Source organism: Heptranchias perlo, chromosome 23 (genome assembly GCF_035084215.1).
Source record: "Heptranchias perlo isolate sHepPer1 chromosome 23, sHepPer1.hap1, whole genome shotgun sequence".
NCBI lineage: Eukaryota > Metazoa > Chordata > Chondrichthyes > Hexanchiformes > Hexanchidae > Heptranchias > Heptranchias perlo.
The window spans coordinates 16550442-16567016 of NC_090347.1; the positions used below are offsets into that span (position 1 = coordinate 16550442).

General features: G+C 46.3%; 1 protein-coding gene across 5 annotated transcripts in view; it reads left to right on the top strand.

Annotated features, from left to right (window-relative positions):
* Positions 1-229: 229 nt before the first annotated feature.
* The window catches only part of wipi1 (WD repeat domain, phosphoinositide interacting 1), a 63035-nt gene continuing 46689 nt past the window's right edge, over positions 230-16575 (top strand). Inside the window, exons 1-3 of one of the 5 annotated variants that reach the window (XM_068004071.1) lie at positions 233-449; positions 1341-1712; positions 4424-4506. In XM_068004071.1, the coding sequence (XP_067860172.1) occupies positions 1660-1712; positions 4424-4506 (136 nt within the window). In that variant the 5' untranslated portion in view covers positions 233-449; positions 1341-1659. Of the gene's footprint in view, positions 450-1340; positions 1713-4423; positions 4507-16575 lie in introns of those variants that run through there. The other 4 variants (XM_068004074.1, XM_068004072.1, XM_068004070.1 and 1 more) reach the window with 4 other exon arrangements.

Consider the following 16575-nt stretch of genomic DNA (forward strand, 5'->3'; position numbering starts at 1 on the left):
ACAAAACAATGACACTTTCCGCGCCTCCACCGACTCACCAAACAGCAGCAAGAGACTTGATGGACGTAGAAGTTGACCAATGGCCAAGCTTTGATTCGCGACTACGGAAACGATCAAATGCAAGCCATGGGGGGAAAAGACCGAGTGATTACAACCAATAGGCGTCAGCCCTGCTGGAGGGAGGCGGGACTACCTGGAGGATCACACACCACGTGAGGCTTTCCATTGTCCAATGGGAATGGAATGTGACGTCAGTGTTTGACAGCTGTTACATTGTATTGATTGGGGATCCGGGTGAATCGGGAGCGATCGGATGCGCACCTTAGCCGGTTAGAGCGGGCGCAGAGCCAAGGGTTTGGATGCGGAGCGCCCAGAATGAGCGCAAGTGATCCAGGCGGAGAGGGAGCCTGCATCGCCCCTCTCTGCGCCTCCTTTAATCAGGACTGCACGTAAGAAACTGGCCGCCTCTCAACTCGGCTTTTTATTGTTTACAAACAGCTTCAGGAGTTTCCCAACCGTTTGGGAATGTGTCATCATCCTGCCGGGAATAGGCTGCATGGGGCTTCTTGAGGAAGGATCCGAGATGGACCATCTAAATGTCAGATTAGGACGGGTGGGGAGGTAGACCGCCAGTGGTCGTGGTTTGCCTGGAGGTCTTTTCTTTATTTTCAGTGTTGGAAGTAAGGGTCAGATTTTACTGTTTAAAAATATGCAGGTTATGAAATATTTTTCCAGTAGTAAACTATTTTTGAATTCAGAATACAATAACTTTGAGTACCACTCCATTAAAAATATAATGAATGGCGTTCCATACAGTATAATAACAATTACGTTACATTTACACTTTTAAAAATTGCTTTTGGTGGGACCCATATTATGCCAAACTTGAAATTTCAGTCAGAGATTGGCAGTGTTTCACTGCTAAAGTTTACAATAAAAAATACAATCTTCCAATAAATACTTTTAAATAAGCATTTCAATTGTCAAAAATGTATCTTTTTGTAAAAAAAAACTCAACAGGTATACAATATTGTTTCTGCACCCAACTTTGGTGTCACCCCACTCTGAGAAGCAATGTTGATGATATCAAAGTCATCATATCTGACTTGTATTTGAAGGATGTAGTAGTCCTGAGTCTCTCTTCCCTTTCCTTTTCAAGTTTTGTCAAGTGCTAACTCTGCTGAGTACAGTTCCATGGTCACTTGGAGCCTGCAGTTACTCATAGGGTGGCAATCTTTAATCTGTAAGCCTAGTGAGTGCTGATGGGCTATTTAACTATGGGCTTCGCGGCTAAGGCCGCCCCTGCCTTCACCTAACAGTCACACTTGTACTTCCAACAGGAGTCACAAGATAATGATCAGGATTGGGATCCAGGCTGACTTCCCCTCTCTTCCAGGCACAGGAGACACTGAGCCCAGTTGTAGCATCCTTCCGTAGCTGAAAACAGCTAAATACAAACCGTGGATTGAAACTGGAGCCTTCCTGCTCTTTACGGCTCAGTTTCAATGTATGTGATGGATATATCCACGAGCCATCAGGAAGAGCTCGACAGTGATGAGTTGAAGAACAATGAGATTTGAACAGTATTTCGCCAGAATTTTGCTCGTTGAATAAAACTCGTTTAGGTCCAGTGTTCATCTGCTATTGCTTTATATCTGCATGTATTATGTAAGCATCACAAGCTTCGACATGTCCAGAGGTGCTTTCGCGAGGTATGGCAGTTCTTTACAATGGCCAGTGCACCACAATTTTCATCTGAAGTGGTAACATTGACTCAGATGTAACTTCCCAGCTACCCTCCTTTGACTATCAAATGTAGTGCTGCAAAAGTCACCAAAATTCATGGGGCCCTTAGGAAGGAGACTTGCTTGAGCCGTGGATCAGTGTCAGTCATCTTTTCTGGTCACTGGCACTGTAATTTTAATCAGGAATGTGTTTGAAAGTGCCAAGTATTTTACCTAACCAGGAGTTAAGGTGGGTTGGGACAATCTAGTACACTGTACAGGTTCTTGTCTGGCTGGCTACTTATCAGATCGATTCTTCATTTCATCAAGCGGTTTTCAGCTGCTTTGTTTCATCTGCCGTTGGATCTCACGAGATCTTGAAAATGCTTTTTCACACCTGAACTGTTTTTGATTTTGGTCCTGTTTACAATTGCAAGTAAGATTATTTTGGCCTGCTGAATGAAATTAATTTCTACCAAACCTACAGCCTCTGCTTTTCCACTGCTCCCAGCAGTCTTGACACTCCCTCTGCTAACCCACCTTTCATGAGGGCTTCGATGCTCTTCTGCTTTCTTGCCACTCGCCATGGCCATGACACTCGTTCTGCTTTCCTGCCCGTCCCGATGTGAGTGATGCAAGAGGGATCTTGAGGCATTACTCTAGTGTGTGTCCTGGAAAAATGAACAGGAAACAAAATTGGTACCATCCAATATATCTGTGACCTAGACAATCCTTAATAAGGACAGAATGTGTGTGTGTGTGTTTGGGAGGAGTGTGTGGAGGGGCGGGGGAGTGTTGGAAAACAAAACAAAAGAAGCCCAAGATAAGTGCCATATGTACCTATCCTGCTTGGTTTGGGTGTGGAGGAAACAGCTTAAGCAGCATCTGATGTGTTGAGCTCAGGGTTCCCTTAAAGTGCTGCTTCTGTTTTTATTCTACACCTAATTCCATGCAGTTCATTTCTCATATGGCAGGGAAAAGCTCTGTGTTTTCATTCTTGTTAATACTGTTTTGTGCATTCATTAGGATGGCACTAAAAATAATTACATTTTCCCCAAACAAATCAGCAAGAACATTTTTAAAATCCTTGATACTGTCAAACTCTATCTTGTTGGTCAATTTATACACATATAAAATGTCTTCTGGGATTTGCCAATCAGTTTCTAGAACATTTATTTTTTTTAATATCACTAGTGTTCTCTGCCCGATACCAAGCAATTTACCTACAGTCAACCAATGTCCATTATAGTATTTGTACATCCAATGGAGATCGAAATAATTGTTACTAATAACTTCTAACAGCTAAATTCATTCTAAAAACAGGTTTCAGATTGTTTTCTCGGCTTTTTCTCATTTCTGAGTTTGGAATTCAACAAAAATATAAAAACAAGGCCAAAAGTATCATATCAACAACATATCAATTTACTTCCAATGTTTTCATTTGTGTGTAATGTTCATTGGATAGTAATACAGTTGATGTTTCAAATAACACAAATATAAAAGCTTTAACTAATTCACCTAACAGTGAAGGAAGTTACCAGCTGGTACAGTTGCCAGCTGATAATGCTCTCACCTCTGTCAGAAAGTTGTGGGTTCAAGCCTCACTACGGATTTGAGCATGTAAGCTAGGCTGACCCTTCAGTGCAGTACTGAGGAAGTGCTGCATTGTCAGAGATGCCGTCTTTTAGATGAGAGGTTAAATCAAGGCCCCATCTACCTGTTCAGATGGATTTGATAGGTTCCATGGCACTATTTGGTACTTTGGCCAATGTTTCTCCCTGGGTCTTGCTATTGCTTACCTGGATATTTTGCCAAAAAGTGCGCACACCGGGGACGTGGGGATGCGAGGTCTGTCAAGACACAGACTGTGTCGCCACTGACATCAGGAGTAGTAGTATCAAATCTTTATCAACAGCAGTATTAGAAATACCAGTATCATATCTGTATCAACAGTGGTATCACGAGTATTAGTATCAGATCTATATCAACCCTGTTATCAGGAGTACCAGCAATGGATCTGTATCAACCCTGGTATGAGTTGCAACATTATCAGGTATGTATTAACATTGGTTTTGAGAGTGTTACTGATTCAGCACTGATATTGTAAAAGTATCAGCACCAGGTATATATATCATTTGGGGTTTGAGTAAGGATGTTGGCGGAGGCAGATATTAAGGGGTAAAGGTAGCTGAACTATAGTGAAAATGTTATGAAGGAGGTGAATGAGAAGTTTCCTACCTGTACCTGTATTCTTACCTGCATGTAAAGAACGCTTAGCCTTAATGAAGGTAGCAATGGAAAAGCTTCTGTTAGACAACAAAGTCTGTAACGGGACATAGAATGAGAAGTATGCCCCAAGTTTAAAAATAAGGGGTCTCCCATTTAAGACGGAGATGAGAAGAATTTTTTTCTCTCGGAGGGTCGTGAGTCTATGGAACTCCCTTCCCCAGAGAGCGGTGGAGGCAGGATCATTGAATATTTTTAAGGCGGAGTTAGATAGATTCCTAATTAACAAGGGAGTCAAAGGTTATAGTAGGTAGACAAGAAAGTAGGGTTGAGGTCACAATCAGATCAGCCATGATCTTATCAAATGGCAGAGCAGGCTCGAGAGGCCAAATGGCCTACTCCTGCTCTTAATTCTTACGTTCGTATGTAAGTTACGTATGATATTGATTCTTATTTTGCATTTTGTTCTGTAGATCTCTGGCAGTCGGTACAAACTCTGGCTATAAACTTTTCTCTTTGGCTTCGGTGGACAGATTGGAGGAAATCTATAAATGCAGTGAGTGCCAGTTCCTTTAAAGTTATTCTATCCTTTATTAACCTTTTAGAACTGAATACCATTGCCATTTGTAATCCATGCTTTCTCTTGAAAGATTTTCTGTAAATGTCTAATATTTGTGGTATATGAAATAACACAATGTACATGATTCTAGGTTATTTTTTGTGGCACAACATCAATGTTTTAAAAATAGTCAGACTCATATGGTACAAAGGTAGAGAAGTAGCGCCTCTCCAGAAATGTCACTTATTTTTCTTGTTTTCATTGTATTATAACAGAAAGTGCCTGAAAGTATTCCACACATGCTGACTAAAATGAAGGATAGAGTATTGTGTTTTAGTTTGGTTGGGGTATTTTATTGTGGTCATGAAGGTTGTCAATGCTGGGGAATGGAACAAGTTTCCATTTTTTAGCACCCCAGTATCAAACTTTTCAAGGTAAACTGTAACATGTCCAGAAATAGAGTACACCCTTTTCTGCTCTGCCCCCAAAATATGCCAAATTGCCAAGTTCAGAAGGGCACCAGTACAAATTTCTTCATACCAGCCAATTTTGTGTTTGAGACTGGCCAAACTCTCAATTGACAGAAAAAGACAATGTTCAACACACCTCAAGCACTCAGTCTATAAGGTAGATCACTATCACCTTATCCAAACAGGTGAAGAATAAACATAAAAGTACAAAGATCCTGAGCAATATTGAAAGAAACAAAATAATGTGGGGGTGCTGTGTGTGGCGGGGAGGGGGGGGGTGGTGGCGGGGAGGGGGGGGGTGGTGGCGGGGAGGGGGGGGGTGGTGGCGGGGAGGGGGGGGGTGGTGGTGGCGGGGAGGGGGGGGGGTGGTGGCGGGGAGGGGGGGGGTGGTGGCGGGGAGGGGGGGGGGTGGTGGCGGGGAGGGGGGGGGTGGTGGCGGGGAGGGGGGGGGTGGTGGCGGGGAGGGGGGGGGTGGTGGCGGGGAGGGGGGGGGTGGTGGCGGGGAGGGGGGGGGTGGTGGCGGGGAGGGGGGGGGTGGTGGCGGGGAGGGGGGGGGTGGTGGCGGGGAGGGGGGGGGTGGTGGCGGGGAGGGGGGGGTGGTGGCGTGGAAGCTGAACTTAACTTTCTACTTTGTTGAATGTTTTTATTAATGTACTTCGGCACATAACAAACAAGTGGAGGCAATTGCCTAACTAAATTCCATGGTTGGTAACTGCTCCTTTGGAGGATGATAAAAGTGAAGGCAGGAAAGTGTAAAACTGCCGATGGCAAGTTAATCCAAATGCCACTCAACAAAGAACCAGAGTTTCAAGAGTCCAGTTTACCTGTATACACACCAATGAGTGGTGACTCAACTACAGGCACTTTTACCCAATATGAATGAGGTCAAGCTGCAGTTCATAGTGTAAACATGCCCAGCTCTCTTATCCTGATGGCGTTGTAGGCCCATGAAAACTTGGGTCTGCAATTCTGCCACTGAGATGGGGAACCAGTTTAGCAATGTAAATTAGTGCTGTCTGTGTGGCTCCATATTAAAATGGGGTCCAGCACGCCCACTGAGACTGGCCCTGCTCTGTCAATGTAAAAACGGGAGAGTGGTGCACAGATGTCACTCTCACAAAACTAGATGTAGTGCAACCATAAAGGTAAAAGCAGCATATGTTTATCTGGAGAATAATCCCCTGTTAATGACTTAGTTGCTCACAGATACTTTTTTCTCACAATGGACCACTTCCACAAACAAGCCCTTACTCCCCATGTCAAAGTATGATCTTATGTGTAAAGTATCTGATGATGTAGGATGGCTGGGTGAACATTAAACTCCTTATGATCACTGGAAATAGTATCTCTGAACCTTTCCAACTGGTCATAAATAACACGCTGACAGATGGTATATCTCAGGCTACAAACTAGAATCATAGATCATAGAAGTTTACAACATGGAAACAGGCCCTTCGGCCCAACATGTCCATGTCGCCCAATTTATACCACTAAGCTAGTCCCAATTGCCTGCACTTGGCCCATATCCCTCTATACCCATCTTACCCATGTAACTGTCCAAATGCTTTTTAAAAGACAAAATTGTACCCGCCTCTACTACTGCCTCTGGCAGCTCGTTCCAGACACTCACCACCCTTTGAGTGAAAAAATTGCCCCTCTGGACCCTTTTGTATCTCTCCCCTCTCACCTTAAATCTATGTCCCCTCGTTATAGACACCCCTACCTTTGGGAAAAGATTTTGACTATCTACCTTATCTATGCCCCTCATTATTTTATAGACTTCTATAAGATCACCCCTCAACCTCCTACTCTCCAGGAAAAAAAGTCCCAGTCTATCTAACCTCTCCCTATAAGTCAAACCATCAAGTCCCGGCAGCATCCTAGTAAATCTTTTCTGCACTCTTTCTAGTTTAATAATATCCTTTCTATAATAGGGTGACCAGAACTGTACACAGTATTCCAAGTGTGGCCTAACTAATGTATTGTACAACTTCAACAAGACATCCCAACTCCTGTATTCAATGTTCTGACCAATGAAACCAAGCAAGCTGAATGCCTTCTTCACCACCCTATCCACCTGTGACTCCACTTTCAAGGAGCTATGAACCTGTACTCCTAGATCTCTTTGTTCTATAACTCTCCCCAACGCCCTACCATTAATGGAGTAGGTCCTGGCCCGATTCGATCTCCCAAAATGCATCACCTCACATTTATCTAAATTAAACTCCATCTGCCATTCATCGGCCCACTGGCCCAATTTATCAAGATCCCGTTGCAATCCTAGATAACCTTCTTCACTGTCCACGATGCCACCAATCTTGGTGTCATCTGCAAACTTACTAACCATGCCTCCTAAATTCTCATCCAAATCATTAATATAAATAACAAATAACAGCGGACCCAGCACCGATCCCTGAGGCACACCGCTGGTCACAGGCCTCCAATTTGAAAAACAACCCTCTACACCCACCCTCTGTCTTCTGTCGTCAAGCCAATGTTGTATCCAATTGGCTACCTCACCTTGGATCCCGTGAGATTTAACCTTATGTAACAACCTACCATGCGGTACCTTGTCAAAGGCTTTGCTAAAGATCATGTAGACCACGTCTACTGCACAGCCCTCATCTATCTTCTTGGTTACCCCTTCAAAAAACTCAATCAAATTCGTGAGACATGATTTTCCTCTCACAAAACCATGCTGACTGTTCCTAATCAGTCCCTGCCTCTCCAAATGCCCGTAGATCCTGTCTCTCAGAATACCCTCTAACAACTTACCCACTACAGATGTCAGGCTCACCGGTCTGTAGTTCCCAGGCTTTTCCCTGCCGCCCTTCTTAAACAAAGGCACAACATTTGCTACCCTCCAATCTTCAGGCACCTCACCTGTAGCGGTGGATGATTCAAATATCTCTGCTAGGGGACCCGCAATTTCCTCCCTAACCTCCCATAACGTCCTGGGATACATTTCATCAGGTCCCGGAGATTTATCTACCTTGATGCGCGTTAAGACTTCCAGCACCTCCCTCTCTGTAATATGTACACTCCTCAAGACATCACTATTTATTTCCCCAAGTTCCCTAACATCCATGCCTTTCTCAACCGTAAATACCGATGCGAAATATTCATTTAGGATCTCACCCATCTCTTGTGGTTCCGCACATAGATGACCTTGTTGATCCTTCAGAGGCCCTACTTTCTCCCTAGTTACTCTTTTGCCCTTTATGTATTTGTAGAAGCTCTTTGGATTCACCTTTGCCTTATCTGCCAAAGCAATCTCATGTCCCCTTTTTGCCCTACAAATCAGATCTATTAAGAAATAAAATTAGCAAAAACAAAAGTCAAATAACAGAAGGAAGATAAATCATAGTGGTTCACTTAATTTACAAAGCTGATTTTAAAATAATAAAATTACTCAAAATGTAAATGATTCTTCACAACTTGGAACAAGCTACAGTGAGGTAAAGCTTATACATGAAATTGGATATTTCCGAGTGTTTCCACTAGCTTCTGCTTCTTCAACGGCCTGGCAAGGCAGCTAATCACCAGGTTATAATACCTCATGTAATTGTAAGAACACTGGGTTCCAGTATCCCAACAACTATATGCAAAGGAATCAGACCCTCATTTTCCCCCTACTAAGGAACCATCTGGGGTTTTACCATCCAGTTTTAGGTTTAGGAGTAAGTGCTGCCTAAGTCAGCTCGCCAAACTGCCCTTACATTAACCAGTTCGGATTGAAATGAATTTATTTTACCAGCCCTCTGTTAGGATGCCCACAAGCTGCTGAGTGAGTGCGTTAACTCTTTCTTGCCAAATTATCAAAGTCCACAAGTCAGGCCACAAATGATACACTAACAACTATTTACAAAATCAACAACAACTTGCATTTATATAGTGCCTTTAACGTAGGAAAAGTCCAAAGGCACTTCACAGGAGTGTAATCAGACAAAAATTGATATTAAGCCAAAGAGGGAGACATTAGGATGGGTGACTAAAAGCTTGGTCAAAGGGGTAGGTTTTAAGGATTATCTTAAAGGAGGAGAGAGAAGTGTAGAGGCAGAGAGGTTTAGGGAGGGAATTCCAGAGCTTAGCACCTAGATGGCTGAAGGCACAGCCGCCAATGGTGGGGCGAAGGAAGTGGGGGATGCACAAGAGGTCAGAGTTGGAGGAATGCAGAAATCTTGGAGGGTTGTAGGGCTGGAGGAGGGGCGAGGCCATGGAGGGATTTGAACATAAGAATGAATATTTTAAAATCGAGGTGTTGTTGGATCGGGAGCCAGTGCACATCAGTAAGCACAGGGGTGATGGGACTTGGTGCAGGTTAGGATACAGGCAGCAGAGTTTTGGATGAGCTCAAGTTTATGGGACGTGGAAGACGGTAGGCCGGTAGGTGAGCATTGGAATAGTCGAATCTGGAGGTAACAATAGCCTGGATGAAGGTTTCAGCGACAGATAAGCTGAAGCAAATGTGGAGACGGGCGAAGTTACGGATGTGGAAGTAGGCAGTCTTTGTGATGGAGTAGATATGGGGTCGGAAGCTCAGCTCAGGGTCAAATAGGACCCGAGGTTGCGAACACTGTGACTCAACTTGAGACAGTGGCAAGGGAGGGGGATAGAATCAGTAGCGAGGGAACAGAGTTTGTGGCGAGGGCCAAAGCTGACGGCTTCACTATTTCTAATGTTTAATTGGAGGAAATTGCGGCTCATCCAGGACTGTCTGTCTGTCAGATCAGCAGTCTGACAACACAGAGGCAGTGGAGGTCTTGAGAGAAGTGGTGGTGAGGTAGAGCTGGGTGTTGTCAGCAGCGTGTGGAACCTTGTGACATGTCTCTGGATGATCCAGAGGGCAGCATGTAGATGAGAAATAGGAGGGGGCCAAGGATAGATCCTTGGGGGACTCCAGAGGGTGCGGGGGCGGGAAGAGAAGCCATTACAGGAAATTCTCTGGCTATGACAGGATAGGTAAGAGTGGAACCAGGCGAGGGCAGTCCCACTCAGCTGGACAACGGAGGAGAGGCGTTGGAGGTGGATGGTGTGGTCAACCGTGTCAAATACTGCAGACAGGTCAGGAAGGATGAGGAGGGATAGTGCACCATGGTCACAATCACATAGGATTTAATTTGTGACTTTGATTAAGACCGTTTCAGTGCTGAGGCAGGGCGGAAACCTGATTAGAGAGTTTCAAACATGGAGTTGCGGGAAACATGGCCATGGATTTGGGAGGAGAAAACACGTTCGTGGACTTTGAAGAGGAGAGGGAAGTTGGAGATTGAGCAAGGACAAACCGATCAAGGGTAGGTTTTTTTAAGAGGGGGTGATGACGACAGATTTGAAAGGGAGCGGGACAGTATCTGAGGAGAGGGACTGGTTAACAATATCAGCTAACATGAGGGCCAGGATTAGGGCAGGGGGAAACTTGGAGAAAGCTTGGATTGGTGGGCAAGGGGGAGGGAGGGATGCAACAGAGGCAGCTGAACGAATAGCCTCAATCTTAGTGACAAAGAATCCATTAGCTCTTCGCATGTTGTTGGAGGTGAGGGTGTTAGGACCAGGGGAGAGTGGTGTGAGGAGACAGTTAATAGTGGAGAAAAGAAGCCGTGGGTTATCTTTGCATTTCAAGATGATCCTGGAGTAGTGAGCAGTTTTGGCAGAGAAGAGCAAGGCCGGATAGTGCTTGATGTGGTCCACCCAGATCTGGCAACGAATGGCTAAACCAGTTGTGCACCAGGTACACTCAAGTCTGGACCCCTTGGACTTAATGGATTGAAAATGGGGGCCATACCAGGGGGAACGACCAGGGTGGGAGAGAGTAATGGTTTTCTGGGGACAAGGATATCAAAGGCGGAGGTGAGGGTGTGATTGAGCAGATCGATCGCTGCAGAAGTATTGTGGCGAATGGGGGGCCAAAGGCTAGACAGTTGGGAGTTTGAAAGTGCCATTGTAAGTGACTTGGGGGAGAGATTTTTCCAGGATCGGATGCAAAAGGGGATTGGAAGGGGAAAGAGGGATGTCAGCGGTGAGAGATACAAGGAGGTGACGGCCTTGTCTGTGATTGAGATGATCGAAATAGAGAGGCCAGGTGAAATGACAAGATCGAGTGGGTCGCTGTGACTATGGGTAGGTGAGTTTATATGGAGGGAGAGGTTAAGCGAGGACGGGGGGCAGTGAACTCAGGAGAGAGGACAAGGTGAGTTGAGAAGGAGGTCGAAATAATTGAAAATGAAAAGTCACTTGGTGCTGAGGCTGAGGAGGGAAAGCAGTATCTCGGTGAGAATCTTGACATGGTACTTGGTTGGGCGGTAGAGAATGAGAATTTTAAAGGAGATGCGAGAGGGGTGGAACAAGGTGGGGTGTTCAAAGGAGGAGAAGGTGCCAGGGGAGTAGGGCAACAGACCAAGGTGAGATTTGGTAATAAGGTCCACACCGCCACTGTGATGATTTGGGCAGGACATGTGGTGGAAGGTATAGCCAGTTGGGGAGGCTTCAGTAAGGAGCAAGATGTAATCACCCGTAAGACAAGTTTCCATCAAGGCCATGATGTCAATGCAGTCATCCATAATAAGGTCATTGATGGGAATGGAGTTGTTTGCAAGTGTACGGACATTCTGGAGAGAGATGCGGAGAGGGGCGGTGATTGTTGACCCGCTGGCAGTGTCCAGGGGAGGTGGGATGAGTGGGCCGGGAAGGAGGTTGTCAAGATTAGCTCCCAATGAGTGTGCTGGGTTGGAAGAACGGCGAGAGAGTAGGATGGGACAGTTGGGGTTGCTGCTCATAAGAAGGCAGCAACAAGTGCCTCAATGGCCCCTTTGGAGAATATTGAGAGAGGCACAAAGGGAAGCTGTGGGCTTATCCAAGAGGGAATCAAGTCTGGGATGGCAGCAGGAGAGTAGGAAAGTCGAGCAATAGTGAAAGGTTGGGGGTGGGGGGGAATGCAAAGTGCCCTAGAAGGGAGCAATTAAAGGAAGCATGACTGGGTGACAGGAAAGAAGGGCCCAAGAGGAGCAAAGAGAAGAGAAAGAAAAGGGAGGTAGAAGTATTGGGCTCGGGTCCAGAACAGCAGCTAAAATGTGCACACAAATGGACACGGGAAATTCAGGTTACAGAGGAATGGTAAAGATTAGAATAGATAGAAATGGACTTCGGCCCAGGAGAAGTGGATTTCTCTCGATGGCCCACACAGCAGCAAAATAAAGCTGAGAAACCAACAGTGCACTGAAATACAGTCAGAAGCTCAATAGGTGGGGGGGTGGTGGGCTATAGGCTGGAAAAAAATAGCTTTAAAAACTAGTTTGCATCAAGATTCCTCATGGGTTTTTTCCCACACAAATGGGGAGATGCGACATCTTTATGTCTCATTAGTGTTAGTTGAAATGTTAGTTTTCCAAATGGTTTCACAACACCATTAATGCCTTGTGTATACACAAACCTTCCTGGTGTAAATTAAGTTAGAGGTTTTATGGCTTGATTATCTGGGAACTTCCACGGCTTGACCCACCTGAGAAAGCTATTAGCTTAGCCACATCCCAGCATTCAGTTCAACAGCTGAACTCTATTTTAAGCATGCCGCTTTCAAGCTAAGACTCCATTTTAGGCACATTTCAGGCAGTTTACAGGGCATTTCCCCCACGAATCAGTAATTTACGGGGCACTGTTCACAGTGTCTCTTTCAAAACAATGAAGGTAAAGAATTCTTTAGCAGCTCTCTGCAGTACTTTAAACAACTTGTGTCCTTGATAAAATGCTTTTATGTGAAAACTGATGGAGTCCTGTACTTGCCTCCACCCCAGCAGTAGCACCATGCAAAAGGGAACAGATGAACTGGGAAAAGCCTGAGACACTTATACCTAAATCGGGCAGCTTTGGTCTACAGAGCTGTCAGTCCAAAATATATCTCAAAGGTATCAGAGCCTATTTTTCCCAGGACCACTCTGGGCTGTGCATCTGATAACCACGACTTCCTTTTGAGACAGCTAATGTAGCTGGTGCTTTTTCAAAGGCTGGGTATAATAGTACATGAAATCGATTGTAAATCTGGGAAGAGCAGAGCCCCAATCCATATCAATCGTTTCTATCGCCTTCTCTCAACTATTGCCCAACTATTCATTCTACCTGTGTGGCTCCCATCTACACATGCCCTTATATTTAATTGACAACATCAGAGAAGAAAAGGAACTTAAAAGACACCGGGGGTTAAATTGGTTTACCCTCTGAAAAGGGGCGCTTAGATCGCGGTGTGCGATTAACCTGCACCCGGTTGTTAAGATTCGTGCTGCCTGATGATTTCAACGATAGCTGTGTGCAGCCAGTGCTACCTGCGCTGTTGATTGGCTGCGCAAACCAGCAGGGGGCCCCGATATTGGGAGTGGCTAGCACTACTTAAAGGCAGCCTGCATCTCTTAAAAGGGAGGTGCACTGTGGCTGCAGGAAGTGCTTTGGGAAGCGAATCTGTGGTGGAATATGCTGAAGACTGGCTGCGCCGGCAGCAAGACAGCATGTACCAAGGTTCCCGGACGGTGCACTAGAGGCCCTGGTGGAAGTGGTTGATAGACAGAGGGCCATCCTATATCCGCAGAAGGGCAGGAGGCCCTCCAGACATATGCTGAAGAGCCAGTGGGAGGCTGTGATGGACGAGGTCAATACCAGGAGCGTCATACCACGCACATGGATGCAGTGCAGGAAGAAGTTCAATGATTTGACATGAGTGGTCAAGATGAATGAGTTCAAGTTTCAAGTGACATATCCTACCAACTGCACCACTAGCCTCATCCACTGCTCCATGTACTACTCCCCCCATCACCCACCTACCAACAAACTCTCAATCACTACTCAATCCTTCAAATCACATGCTGCATCTCACCCTCACACATTACCACTGTTGCAAGCTGCACACCCACAACTCACAGGTCTCACACACACTAGCAGCTATTCAACCATGACAGGCACATCACTCAAACACCTTTCAGGACACTCACTGACACACTTCCCTCTTTCTTGCAGGAGAAGGTGGCGCACAACAGTAGGCAGCAGGAAAGAGGGAGGACAGGCACGCCTACATGTCCTCACCCCCAAGGAGGAGACAGTGCTGTCCAACATTGGACGGGCCATGGCCGAGGCCATGACCACTGGCAGTGCTGCAGGTATCGATGATAAGGGTCTTTGCAGACCTAATCCTCCTTCTCGCTTCCAACGTCTCCCTCATCCCACAATCTTTTCTGACTCACATGCTGCAGATGGTGTAAACACGCACTTCTTACTTTCTTCTCTCCCCTCACCTCAACTCAACCCGTGTTCCTTTGTCATTTCAGATACACAAGAACTGGAACCTGCACAGACAGAGGAGGCAGAGGCAGACAACAGTGATGATGAAAACACACCGTCACTCAATCTTACACTCGCAGTCACCAATTCAGATACTGACACTGCCCGTAGTTTAGAGGCTAGGATAGAGGAGGGATCTGCACGTGGTGAGCCAGCGGGCACAAGTGCACAGGAGCCGGGGTGGGGGGAACGGATACCGTAGGTGCCAGCTCACTGGAGGGCGAGGTCACACACTAGTTCTGCTGCAGAGGAGTCAGATGATGACTTCGATGGGCCAGGCTACAGAAGGAGGCTGATGGGCGTACACAACTAAATGCTTGAAGCGCTGGAAAGCCTGCCAGAAAGCCTGCGCATAATGTTAAGGGGCATGGAGGAGTCCAGCTCCAACTTGGCACAGGGCTTTGTGCAGAGCTTAGAGCCCATCCTTTCCCACGTGGAACAGGTGGTCACCTCCATCAGCACACCTGTGGAACCCACCATGATGCAACGTCTGATGAACGATGTTGCAGTTCCATTGCAGCACAAACATCTGCCATCCAAGATCTGACTGCTGCTTTGGAAGCTAAGACTGCTGCTATCGTGGCTCTGGGTTCCACTGTGGGGCGGGGTTTCCAGGGGTGTCCCAGCACTCCAGCAATCTGTTCTCCAGCAGATCACCAGGATTGCTGAGGCGCAGCCCCGGGATAGTGGCAGTAGTGCCATGGCAGACAAACCTGCTGTCCTCTCTCAGGATGACAGCATTCCTGTTCCCACCCCTGCCACTTCACCAGTGCCCTTGCAGTTGCCTGTCAGCCAGCCAGGCCAGACTGCTGCAGCCCAAACCGAGATGGTGCAGTCTGAAGCCGGGCCCTCCCAACCCAGAGCTACTTGATGTCGTCCTCCGAGGCCATCTGCACGCTCCTCAGTTGAAGGTCAGCAGCCTTCCACCACCCATAGAACCATAGAAAAGATACAGCACAGAAAGGGGCCATTCGGCCCATTGTGTCTGCGCGGGCTCAAAGAACAACCAGGTGCTCATTCTAATCCCACCTTCCAGCACCCATGCTCCAACCACTGGGGAAGCATCTCGTAGAAGCACACGAACAACAGGCACTAAGGGTATGCACAAGGGTGAATAGTCTCATTTTGTTTGAATCATTTTATGTGTAAATCTGTAAATGTGGTTATAAATTTGCATTTGGTGTTGGTTTTCATTTCTGCAATGAGCTGAGGGAGGAAGCAATGTGTAATCATAAGGAGGACGATTTGATGGTCATGTGGGAGAGGAAAGGTAAGGAGTGTGGGACTGTTGGTGAATGGGGAGGTGTCGTTGAAGTTCTGGTATCGCTCAGCAATCATCTGATCACGCAGAACCTGTCTATCCTGTTGCCTCCTTACCACTTCCTCCACTTCCTCCTTCTCCCCCACTTCCTCCTTCTTCTTCTCCACTTCCTCCTACATTTCTTTCTCCTCCTCTTGCTCCTCCTCCTCCCTCTTCTGACAGCTTGTGGCTTCTCTGCGTACTCCCAATCATGTTCAATCCCCAGGGGAAGCCCTAGCATGCCACCCATATCTGGAAGCAATGTTGTTCAGCACACAATTTAAATGCCACTAACAGCACTGCAAGACCACCCTCACCACTCTCTTTATAATAGTACAACTTTCTCCAAGTATAGGAAACTTCCACAAACACCCACAATTGTACCAGTAGCCAGAATAACTAATCCAGCAACTAACCTGTAACTCCTGAGTGCTCCCTTTAAATAGCGCTGGTGGGGGGGGGTCCTTCATGCCCTTTAACTCCTGTCCAGCTGTGCGAGGTTAAGATAGTGCGTTAGCTGGAGTTTGGAAATGTCGCCGGCTGCTTCAAATCAGCGTTGCACTCTGATTTATGTCATAATCTCCCTACTCTACATGCTTCCGGCGTTCGTTAGGTACACGTGCGCAAACCACTTTTAACAATACGGCGTCCTGCGCATGTCACGCCGGAAGTGTTCACACGCATCTCGGACACCATTTTCAGTGCTTAGATGTCCATGTAGCACCTACAAAACAGGTGCTACACATTCCAATTTAGCCCCTACCCTGTTTACATAGCTTTGAGCCACAGGATTTATTTCTTCCAGATGGCCAGCCTGTGTTCGGTCAGAGCAGCAACCAAATTTTAAATTCACCGCAGTCCTTGCCATCTATGAAGTCCCATGAAGAAATCTTAAAAGCTGTAAAATGCAGAAACTCTCACCAGAATGCAAGTAGGGTTGGAGACAGGGCTACAACATTGTAACCCCGATTTTGTGTC